This window comes from Buceros rhinoceros, unplaced genomic scaffold (assembly GCF_000710305.1).
Source record: "Buceros rhinoceros silvestris isolate BGI_N320 unplaced genomic scaffold, ASM71030v1 scaffold15875, whole genome shotgun sequence".
NCBI lineage: Eukaryota > Metazoa > Chordata > Aves > Bucerotiformes > Bucerotidae > Buceros > Buceros rhinoceros.
In genome coordinates this window covers 35,608-47,932 of record NW_010414736.1, presented here as the reverse complement: position 1 = coordinate 47,932, position 12,325 = coordinate 35,608, and the positions used below count along the sequence as shown (strand labels likewise).

At 36.3% G+C, this 12,325-nt stretch overlaps 1 protein-coding gene across 1 annotated transcript in view; it reads left to right on the top strand.

Moving 5' to 3' along the window:
* Window positions 1-12,325, top strand: part of MYO3A (myosin IIIA) — a gene marked incomplete at both ends in the record, with an annotated part of 65,208 nt that overhangs the window by 17,640 nt on the left and 35,243 nt on the right. Inside the window, 7 exons of the mRNA XM_010137193.1 lie at window positions 1-24; window positions 732-934; window positions 2,373-2,471; window positions 2,572-2,686; window positions 5,996-6,122; window positions 7,117-7,327; window positions 9,340-9,487. The exon at window positions 1-24 is cut by the window's left edge and continues 1 nt beyond it. Coding sequence (XP_010135495.1) covers window positions 1-24; window positions 732-934; window positions 2,373-2,471; window positions 2,572-2,686; window positions 5,996-6,122; window positions 7,117-7,327; window positions 9,340-9,487 — 927 coding nt within the window. The remainder of the gene's footprint in view (window positions 25-731; window positions 935-2,372; window positions 2,472-2,571; window positions 2,687-5,995; window positions 6,123-7,116; window positions 7,328-9,339; window positions 9,488-12,325) is intronic.

Here is a 12,325-nt window from a genome sequence, read left to right as displayed (position 1 = left end):
CAGCAGCTCACTGTCTTGGGCAAGGTATGTGTCAAAGGGAATGCGGAATGCCTCTGTAAGGCTTTGCTGTCTTAGGCCTAACTGACTGACCCTATGGACAAGGCATTGGTAGGAGGACAAGATTGTAATACATTTTCCAGAGAACTTCTGTAAGGTCAGATTGGAACATGATGCTGATCTGCCTACCCCATCTTCCCTCCTGAACTAGGGTCACTTGAAAATATTTTGAAGATTCCACAAAGAAGTACCCACTGCAGTGAGGGCTGTGACTTTTAGTCTCTTCCTTGTTTAATTTTCTTCAAATCACCCAAACTATACTAGATAAAATCCTCTTCTAGTTTTTTACCTCCTTCCACAACTGTCTAAACAAAATGCCGTTTTTGCACATCAGCAAACTGATCTATTGGTACGGTGCAGTGCAGCAGTAAGCAGATGCTAACAAGCAGGCCAGCCATCTCAGAGTGCTGGACCACAGAAAGTGATTAGGTTTGGTGTTGTCATTATCATTTTGTGTGTTATTTCTTCCAGCCAGCCATTAGTTCTACAGATTGCTATCTTCTGACATGTTTCATGACATGCACGTGCCTTTCGTTCCATGTGATTCAAATGGGAATGGCTGCCCTGATGATGTTACACTTGGCAACACCAACTAGAAGAGGAAAGAAATGCTTAAGGATGGATTTATTTGAATGGTTACTGATAATTTTAAGGAGTATCTTTTTCACATCCAGGCTAATAACAGGACTCTACAGGAGAAGATCCTCCAGGTGAATAACCTTGTGGAAGCATTTGGGAATGCAGGCACCATCATCAATGATAACTCAAGCAGATTTGGAAAATACTTGGAAATGAAATTCACCTGTGGTGGTACGGTAGTAGGAGCTCAGATTTCAGAGTATCTCCTTGAAAAATCCAGAGTTGTTCACCAGGCGGTGTAAGTATAAAAATTATGTTTGACCTGAATTGGGGGTTACAAAGTAGGCTTGCAATGCAGGAAATTATTTTGCATGAAAACATGAAGCTGAATAAGGTACCGGATTATTTTCTTAGAAATGATATATGAGTGGTTTATAAGCTATAAGCTAGTTGAAAACTGCTACTGATTTTTTTTTCATTGCCTCCTAGGTTATTTTTTAAAATCTCATAAAAATACTTATGTGATATATAAAGTGTATCAGAATGTGTAAATAATTTAAAACTTTCTAATAGTTCAGTTATAAATTTCTCTGTGGAACTTCGAAGTGTTGTGTTAAGTTTATCACTAGGATTTAATTCCTCTACGTTTCCTCTAGTATTATAGGGTTTTTTGTTTGTTTGCAAAGTGCTCATTTTCCATTTTGGAGCATCTAGTAGGATTTAGTTATAAAGGCTTATGGACCAAATGCAGAACAGATCCATCTTTGTCATTTGTGTATTTCATAATATAAAATGTCAGAAAAATTAAATAGCGTTTCCAATTAATTTAAATTATTTGCACGTATTTTCTATCCTAATATATAGCACATCCAGCAACTCTATTTCTGCTGTAATAACAATAGGAAAAACAGAGTTTGAGACTAGAATGATGTTACTGATTTAAATTTTTTCCTCTTGCTGAATTCTTACTCATTTTTACTCTTCTTTTTGTAGTTCTTCATTACCTTGTAGCTTGTTCTAGATTTATGACATGAAGAACATCTAAGTATCATTTGGAATGTTTCAATAAACAATTTAAACTTGGAGGCAATTTTATGAAGTGGTGGTTTTTTTCCTAGTTGAACATAAGCACAGAAACTACCTTTTCAGAATAAAATCAGCTTTTTCCTTAAAATACCACTTTTTTCATAACTTCTCATAAGTTTGTCCTGTGGCTGTCATTTTATATTTATATCTAGCCACATGCTGAGAGAGGAAGTCGGCAACACACTTATGTGCCTCATGCTATTTTTAGATGTTTAGATGTCTGAATTCACAAGAAAATCCCACCAAAGTGTTTAGCGTGAGAGCCACTGTAGGAGGTTAAATTCTGAGACATGAACTTCCAAGGGTGCCTGAAGCCGTTTGTGTCGAGTGTGTTCTCTTCCCTGAGGTCTCTGTGTGGGAGGTCCGTACGGCTGCACCAGGGTAGAGAACTGGCATCCAGGAACCTGTATTACAAGGGCAGGCTGTTCAGCTCTTCTGGGAGAACATGATTCCCAAACTCACACGGAGAGTGGCACAGGAAGGTTGTTCATTTCACAGGAACATGTGTACTAAATCTTCTTTCAGAGTCCTCTGTCAGCTTGCATGAGCCTTGCCTGTTATTGAAATAACATTTAATAATAGTGTGTATGTCATCAGTAAATGTAACATAGTTACATTACTAAACCAGTATATCGTTTCTGTTGTTTCAGAGGAGAGAAAAATTTCCATATTTTTTATTATATTTATGCTGGTCTGGCGGAAAAGAAAAAACTGGCACATTATAAGCTGCCAGAATATAGACCTCCCAGGTAATGCAGTTTACTTTTACATAAATTGATTTTTAAGAAATGCGGTGTTGACTTCTCAGCCTCATTTACTTTCTAACTCTGTATCCATCAACTCTTTCAGATATCTGCAAAACGATCATTTCAGAATAGTGCAAGATTTCATGAACAATAGCTTTTATAAGTCTCAGTTTGAATTAATTGAACAGTGCTTCAAGGTCATAGGATTTACACTGGAGGTTAGTGCTGATGATAACACTTTTTTTGGTGAACTTTGATGGCTACCTTAATCAAGAAAAGCTTGTCTAACGTGTTCAAATAATCTCCCTTGTTATTTTTTTTCCTTTAGCAGTAGTGTGTTTATGTTTTAGGCTACCTACTTATATTACATTTAAATTCTTAAGGTTTCAAGGCATTGATGAACTAATGAAACGGTATTAGCCAACAACACTGAAGTCAGTGAACACAGCACAGCTGAGTAATTGGGAAAAAAGGCTTTTGCAGTTTAAATGCATAGAAAATTATGTTGTAACTATTTATTAGCCTGTAATTGTAGGCCTGTGAATACAAGACTCATCTCTGTTTTAAGCTGAAATCTTAAAGATTTCAGTGAGAGTTCAAAATAATCCATTGAGTTGATCTGAATTTTTATTAACTCAGTACATTTTCACAATTCCAGGGGGAAACTGGAATGAAGTTTTTACATCTCTTTGGAGTGAATCTCATCACTAAATATTAAATGAACCCATTCTTTCTTTATGATCTCATATCATTGCTTTGCTGGACATTAAACCCCTCTCCTCAGGCTGTATTTGGTGTAATTAAAATAAAAGCAGGCCTCTGGTTTTATAAAGTAGGATGCAAGTGAAGAAAATCCCATCCTGCACCCTAGTTCTCTCTTCTTAAGAGAAGTGATGTATCACATCTGTGTTTTACTGCTAACTTCATTTATCACAACCAACAGTAGGAGTATGATACATACAGTATCTGAGAAATATAGCACTAGTATTGCAGAATGGATGTATGTTTTAATTTCTTTGACAAAAATGCATGTTATAAGGAGCTTTTCACAGAAAATTACTCACTTCACTTGGATATTTCTGACTTCCCTCAATGTAAATACTTGAATAGGTAGCTGAACAGATTTATTCACCTGTTCTGTTCTTCCATACTCATTTTGCATTAAGTCATAGTAGCAGTAGAGTTCACATTCCCTTTCTCCTCTATATGCTTATTCACAACTGCACTTAGAAATATCACACCTGTACTATCACATCCTTTCACACCTGTCCCTCCACCTTTCCAGAGCAGCACGGAAGGATATGCATGGTTCAGCACCAGAGACCTTGATAAGTCCTAATTTATACCATGAAAAGCAGCAAGTCCGGTTTTTTTCCTAGTTCTTTTGTTCATTTGGATGGATGGAAAGATTAATTCTGATCATCCAAAAGAGGCTTTTCTTATGTCTTGAAGATACAGTTAGAACTAGGTCACTGGCTGCATTGTGCAGTTCTATCATGTATCTTCACTTGATTAATTCAGCAAGCCACTGTGAGCTGAATCTGCAAAGAATTACCTACCTCTAGAACCCCCACAGTTTCAGAAGCAGGCTGAGTACCGCAGGCAATCTAACTGTGGTTACACGTGAGCCCCATCCATGTTAGCCTGTCTTACATTCTCCACAGGGTGAATTATCCTGTCTGAGGCTGTGTTTGCAAGAAAGAAGGAACAGAGAAGTCTTCTTCCCCCACTGAGGTTCTGATATAGGATACATGTGCAGAGACAATTTATTTTCAGTGAGAAAACAATACTGTAAGACAATGAGTTCCTTTTCTAGGTTCACTTTTTAGTAACACAGCCTTAAGCTTTGACAATGATCCCAGTGCACAGAGGGGGTTCTATATAAGCATGTTTCATGTTTTATTAGCAGAAAACCTTGGACAGAATACCTTCTCCACTCCAATAAAAAATGAGTCCTAAACAATGCTTTATTTCTTTGAAATTTGTTTTTAACTGACTGGCAGGCTTTAATAGTAACTACTATCAGTACCCCCTGTCTTAAAATCACACTGTTTTATTTCAGGCTGCATGGCAAAATTAATAGGAAACGACTGCCTGAGGTGAACAATAATCATGGTGTATGAGAATGATCAAGCCATATTCCAAACATGCTGGAAAAAGGCACAAAACTGTCAGCAGCTATACATACTGTAGCATAATGTCAGAAGTTAAGCTATCCATTTCTTCGCATTTCATCTGTGTCCCTAAGATTAAAAATAAAATGGTTGCTTAAAGGCCAGGTAAACTGTGTGCTAACTATCCTGAGCATAATTTTTTAGAGAGAGCTTACCTAGTTTGTCTTGCTGTCACTGGAATAATTAATTTATTAACTGCTAGATTAACTTCTGGAAGTGTTGAAAACAAGATCAAATGTTCTAGAGCAATTATGGATTTTATCGGAGTAAATGATGCCTGACATGGTACTAGCGAACTATTGAATATGCTGTGCAATGTTGAAAAGTTCATTGTTATAAAATACCAATCAAATTTTCAAAACTGCTTCTTATAAAACCACTACAAAACTTACAAACCTGCTATTTATAAAATACACTATTACCGCATGCCTCAGAATATGTGGTATCTCAGATTCCTAGCTTAAAACCTAGTCTGCTTTACAGGAACACTTCAACATTTCTGAGTAGAAAATACTCAGAGGTTATGCAGTACACTGATAAACATTCACAGTTCAGAGGAAAATTCACAGTTCAAGTCTAAGTCAAACCTGGATTGAAAGCATTATTTCATTAATTGCAAATGTTATTTTATTTGTGATGTATAAGTACTTAAAATAATTTACTGTATGTATCACTTCACTGTCCAGACTAACATTAGGCTTTTTCAAGGCAGAATCCCTCTTCAGAACCTAAGAATTAAACCATATGAAATTTAAACATGTTTAAGTAGAGTCCATACTAAAGTGTTTTGGTGAGTACACAGTTCCTACTGACATTTGGAAGGGTAAAATGCTTTGTGAAATCAGAAATGTGAGGTCTCACTCTTCTTACAGTGAAACTTCTGATGATGTCGGTGAGAGCCATGGCAGACCTATTATTTGGAGTACTTTTGTTTCCGTGATCCAAGAAATACGGATGCAGATTTTTTACATTTTTGTTGATCTAGGTATTACATTTTTAGACACAATTGTGCCTGTGAACACAGTGAAGGGTGGATATAAATAACTTCTGAATTCTTTCTGTATAAGAGGATAACGTTCACCAATAACCATGCGCTTTCCTTACTCCATGTCAATCCTGTCCTGTCGACAAGTATAGAGGAGAGATTAGGCTTGGTTTGTCTTGCCCTCTTTGGGTATCTTACACTTGAAAGACTATGCTGAGTGCGGAACAGGGAATAACTGCTGAGCACAGTACCCCTAAAAGTAGTGGGCATGTGGGCAGACAACGGGAAACGTGTGCCCATCACACAAACCAAAGTGACAAATCTATCTGGCCATTAAGTATTGCATCTCTTTTAATATACTTTTTCAGGAACTTGGAAGTGTGTACAGTGTCCTGGCTGCCATTTTAAATGTGGGTAACATTGAATTTTCTGCAGTGGTATCTGAACATATGATTGACAAGAGCAACATTTCCAATCCAGTAGCCCTTGAAAATTGTGAGTGTTTTTTCTTGATTTAAGATTGGTTTTCATTGATGTTTTGATAGCAAATTTTGTTTATTGCAAGAGAGTTATTAATGAAAGCTGTATTCACATTGAAATTTTGCAAGAGGAATTAAATGCTGAAGACAGAGTAATTCCAAGACCACCTGAATTCAAATGCAAAAAGAGAAGTATTTCCATGTTATGCACCTTATTTGACTAACCAGTTCACTGGCATTCAGGAAATATGACTAATACTGCACATGCCTGAATAGAAAACCTTTGGAATTTTTCCAAGGTTATTTGAACATTTGATGGAGAACCTCATTAACGCACTGAATATTTTTTTCCCTGTTTCTTTCTCAGATACTCATTACTTGTTCCCCACAAGTGCCTGTTGAAATATGACTTAGTAGTTCTTTGGAAGGGATACCTTACATTATAGGCTGCCAGCAGGCAGAGGAGGAAAAGGGGCAAACATACCCAAGAAAGTTGCTCCTCTTTCCCAGTAATTACAGGTGGGGAGATAATGAAATCTTCACACTATCTTCTTACACATTTTCCTGCCATAGATAGAAAAATATTGTGGAACTGGGAAAGAAGCACCCCTTTTTTGGAACAAAAGGAGGACAGCAGTGGCTTATATGGATGGATTATAACTGAGAGGGATATTCATACTTCACAACTTACATACTCCTGACATAGTCACCCAGATTCCCTAGCATTTCTCTGTAGACAGTTTGGAGAAATAGCCTCCTTGATAAAGCAATTGGGAACCTAAAGGCCTCTGCTTGAATCACTTCTTCACTGACTGCAGTGGAAGCTAGGAAGGTTGGTGACTAAATTAAATATGTGCAGCTGTTTGGTGTGAATACCCTCATTAGTCATAGTTCAAGACTTTCATTTGGCCCTTATTGATAATACATTTACTTGCAGCTTTGATTGCAAAAATGTGTATTTTTCCTTCCAAAATATGCCTCTGAGCTATGCCTGTGATCTTTCTTCCTAGGTGCGTCCTTGCTGTGTATTCAGGCAGATGAACTGCAAGAGGCCCTCACTTCTCACTGTGTAGTGACTCGAGGAGAAACAATTATTCGTCCCAACACTGTGGAAAAAGCCACTGATGTCAGAGATGCCATGGCCAAAGCACTGTACGGGCGCCTCTTTAGCTGGATAGTCAATCGCATCAACACTTTGCTCAAACCTGACAAACATTTAAGGTAAAAGAAGCTTTTCCAGAATAAAGAGAGGTTTTCTGTGGGAATAATATTGTTTAAACTACAGTATTTCATGTTTTCATCTACTTTTTTCCACTACCTTTCTTTTATGACGCCATCATGTTAAAAATAAGGTTTTATCCTATTCATAGTATGCAGTGAAAATACAGTACATACGGATAGCACAGACGTCTGGTGTTTGGCTGTTACTCATTTAACACTTTGTAAATTGCATACTAGCTACTTTCTCCTTTATCCTTTTTCAGTGCCAACTTTTGACATTCATCTGTTCATTACATAGGTCAAATTCTGTTCTTATTTGCATTGATGCTGTTGCTTATGTTGATGTTGCTTATGTTGCTGTTATTATGAGCATGGTTTCATACATGCGTGAGAGTAGTTTCCAAACTCATAAACCAAGGTTAATGTCCACCCTACCCTTACAAGATGACGTTTAAATCACAGAGACAAAAAGGATACTGGGAAGGAGGGCATAACACATTTTGCAAATTAATCAAAGAAGAAATGATGTGGCTTGCCTTGTAGATCCTAGAGGTCAGGGCCCTCTCTGGCTGATAATAGCAGTGAAAAGGGGCAAACATAACTATCTGAAGAGAAATATCAATAATAAATAACTTTGTCTTGCAAATCTCTTTTTAAATATCAGAGAAAGCCAAGGTTACAATCCTAAAATTTGTCTGTTTTCAAATACTTAGGGCAGAGCACAATAAACAGAACTTTAATCGGTAAGTGATAGGATAAAATTCAATGATAAATGGGGCAGCACTGCTAGTCTGTGTGCCTCTCTCACGTGCCTTTTACAAAGCCTCTTTCAAATAGAATACTTATTATGCTGGTGAGGAGGGAGGAAGTCTGACCAGAATTGTTTACTATACAGAAAACAACCCAGAAGTCTGCTTTGGTTTTGTGGTAATAATATAATTTGTCTGCTATTTTTATGTCATTAGCTTTGAGAAGGAACACAGAAGACAAATTTCAGTAGTCTAGTCACCAAAAATGTCATTTCCAGACAAATAAAATGGTTACTAAATTCAGGTCAGAAGCAACAAGTATCTTTGATCCAGTGAAATACGTCCATTTTTGAGATGGACTTCACAAAGAGATTGAAATGCTATTCATTAGTATCTTGCGGCTAGTTCTTCATATTCAATTTCCTAAACTTCTTACAAAAAGAAAAGTGTTAAAAATTAGTTACAGATAGCCCCTCAAAGGGGTTTTATAGATAGAGTGTGATTTTTTTTTTAATTTAGCTAGGAGAAGACACTAATGTTAACTTCATTTTGATACAAAATTGTATCCTCTTAATTTTTTGTTTCAGCAAATAGAAATAATAGAGTGTTTTCCCAGTTGCAGAAATGACAGATCTCTCAGAATTTCTTAGCTAAAATTTCAAACTGAAGTTTTTACTAATTGTACTTCTCTGGAACTTAATTGATAATTTAAATTCATACCACACTCCAGTACTTAAAGTAGTTATTTAGATGCATTAAAGGTCAGGTATTCATTTGTTTGACTTTCATGCTTAAATAAACAGTTTTAATTGTTGTAAATAAATAACATGAAGAAATAATATTTAACAACAGCAATCTTCAATTTCAGGATGCTGGTGAGTAAAGCCTGTTTCGTTACACCAGAAACAAAACAAACTGCATGTTGTTTCTGTACTGTAGTCAGTTTTTTACAGTAGAATAATACCTAGCAAATATTAGTTTAAAAATAAAATTGTAAATTCTCTATGTGCTTATAAATTGACACCATCAGTACATGATTCAGTGTATCTGGTCTGCAAATACAGCCATCTTTGAATTGATGTGCATTTACTGTATTTCAAACAAAAATTGATTGTTATTTTAAGAGATATCTGGTTTAGCAAAAATTACTCTGTTTAACAGGTGTATGAATTTGGCCTGTTATATCCTATTTGTGAAATAATAATGAAGCTAGTCAGTATAAAATAAAGATACAACAATAGAAGGTTTATTTAATCTTTGCAGTGGAAACGATGATGGTTTAAACATTGGAATTCTGGATATCTTTGGCTTTGAGAATTTTAAAAAAAATTCTTTTGAACAACTCTGCATCAACATTGCCAATGAACAAATTCAGTTCTACTTCAATCAACATGTCTTTGCCTGGGAACAGGTATGTGTTGAGCACTCGGATAAAGCTTTAACATTGTTGAACATTTAAAACCTTGTCTCAATAAGCTACATTGTTTCTTCTCCATAATAGGTTGCAGATTATAACAAGCGTTTTCTGAGAATGTTATCTGTGAAGTAGTACTTGCTATTTGCAAGTAAAATGTCTACATAAAATGCATTAAACTTGAAATTTACAGTATCTAAGCAACATAACACAGCGATAATCAGTTTGATGCTAATGCAGTGTTGTTTGCTTGAGGAATATCATGAGTGATGTAATGTAAGATTCTACAGTAAAAAAATAAATGACTGGTAATGTAAGTTTTTAAAGTGCAGTGTTTATAATAGGCTTAATGAAAATTCCGTTATTAAAAACTACAGATCTCACCATTATTTTGTTCTTATTCAGGAAGTAGATCATCTAAGCTAAATAATGATGGATTTAATCTAAATAATTTTAATGTAAAACAGAGAAAATTAATAGAGTTGTAACTATGAAAGTTTATTAAATTGGAGAATGAAAAACTCAAAGACCATCTGAACTTTGTAAATAATTCCACAAGAATTAAATAAACCATCTTTAAATCATTATTCAGTGTTGTTATTTGAAGAAATAACATGTCCAGGAAAAAAAATTAATCTTGCTGAAAATAGAAATATTCCAGAATTCTGTAAGAATAGACAATCAACATTGAAATTTTAGGTGAAATAATACTTTCTCTCTTTTATTGAAGTTACTGGGCTTTATGATACATAGATGAAAATACTCCTGAAAACCAGTTTTAATAATTAGCAGAAAAGGATTATTTTATCAGTGTTAATTACTGCTTGTTTTAAGGATAAGGAAACGGATACAAGTTTGAAATGTGCCTATGTATGCAGGTGTGTACATGCATATGTCAGTCTAGAGGTGTATATTTATCTGTGTGTAAAATGGAATATATTTTTTATATGGATCAATGTTTTATCCTGTTTACAATTATTTCAGGAAATACTGTCTTGCAGTCTTAGACTTTGTAGTTGTTTTCATAGATTTATGTGCAAGATTCTCCATCACAAGGATTTCCTTGTCTTTAATTTCCTTTAAAAGTCAGAGAGAAATTAGCCTGAACTATTATAATTACCTAGGCATCTTCTTTCCAAAGTGCACAAATTCACACAAAAAGAGCACTTGGCTACAGCTGTTTCTAACAGCTGGAAGATTGAAATAGCAGACTGCAGCACCATTATTTATTCCTGTCAAATACAGGCACTGACCAGGTCCCATGGACTCACATACGTCCACTTTGCTCAAATGTTCCCCACCAAGGTTAAGTCTTCCTTGCTCCAGACTTTCCCTCTGGTCTCAGGGACCTGGGATTATCAGTCAAGACCAAGGCAAAGGTGGCATCAAGTATCTCAGCCTTTTCCGTGTCATCCATGCCCACAGTTTGACTTTTTGCTGATGATGGGCCTGCCTTGGCTTTCCTAACCGTGTCCCTATACACCCAAATATTGTCTTAATATTCCTTCTCTTTTTTAACTAGCTTTCTGTCCTGTTCAGTGTGATCTGCCTTTACTTGTTTTGGATACTCTAATACAGAACATTTTGGCCAGATCTCTGTTAATGCAAAGATTTGTAGTGTCACCATCTAGGTGGAACAGTTTGCTCTCCTGTACCTGCCCTGCTGCAGAGAGGTGAGGGTAGTTGTTTTGCTACTGAGCAGATAAGGGGAAAAGTGTACTTTTGTCAACATACAGTTTACCCATTTCTCCCTGTAGGAAGTTAGTATGACAGTTGTAGACCTTATGGAAGGAGAAGGTGATCTTTATTTACAGAATCTCTAAGTATGTCAATTTTACGCATGCCCACTCATTCTCTCACGGATTTCATTGACTCACACCCACGTTCAAAGCACCAGGCTGTTTGTGTTCAAGTGCTCTGGCCAGGATTACTTGCGAGCGACACAGAGAATAAGGGACACCAACTAGCAAGTCTTCATCATGTCTTTTAGGTTCTTCATGCTGAAATAGGTGTTGGGCAGATCTTTACACCCTTTAGCAATCATCAGTTGTTACGGGGTGGTTCTTTGCCTCAGAACCTTATCTCCTTCAGCCTCTGTAATCATTAGGCAAGGTTATCTGGTTTTGCTTGTTTGGAATTTATACATCTTTATGCCTACAGTCTGTTTCTTTGGTGGGCTTATAGGAAAAGGAAAGGTGTGTGTTGTCTGATGTGCTGTAACCTTGCAGTCATACTCCTGTTGTCAGATTTAGAGGGTGTTCCCCACTATCTGTCTGTGCTGTGTTTGTATGTGAGTGTCCTTCTTGTCTTGATGTAAAGACTTCCCCCAATTTTATTGCTGTGAACAAATGTTCATTAAAATCACAGGCCATTCTTCTAAGACTGTTGCTTGTGGTGCTTATATGCGCATTTCCTTGCATAAGTCATTTATACCAGTCCTAGTATTCCAAGAGTCCACATCCTGCCTGTAATACCAACCGAGTAAAATGTCTAATTTACATGACACTACTACACCATATTATATCAAACTTCATCATATTTTTTTAGCAGTCTCCAAAGATACTTCAGCAGTGCAGAATGAGCTATATAGATTAAGTTTGTGCAAGTGTGGGTATAAATCCCCCACCTTCAGAGCCAGGAAATGACAAATGTATTATTATTTTGCATTACAACCCAATGGCAAGGGATGATTTGCAGTACGATTCCTAGTCATTATAAGACATCACTTTTCACTTATTTGTAACATGATTGTTCCAGTTTTACATCACAAGAACCGCCTTTGAGAAAGCTGGTGGCTTCAGAATCTTTTCTATTCACTGTGTTAACAGCAGGTAT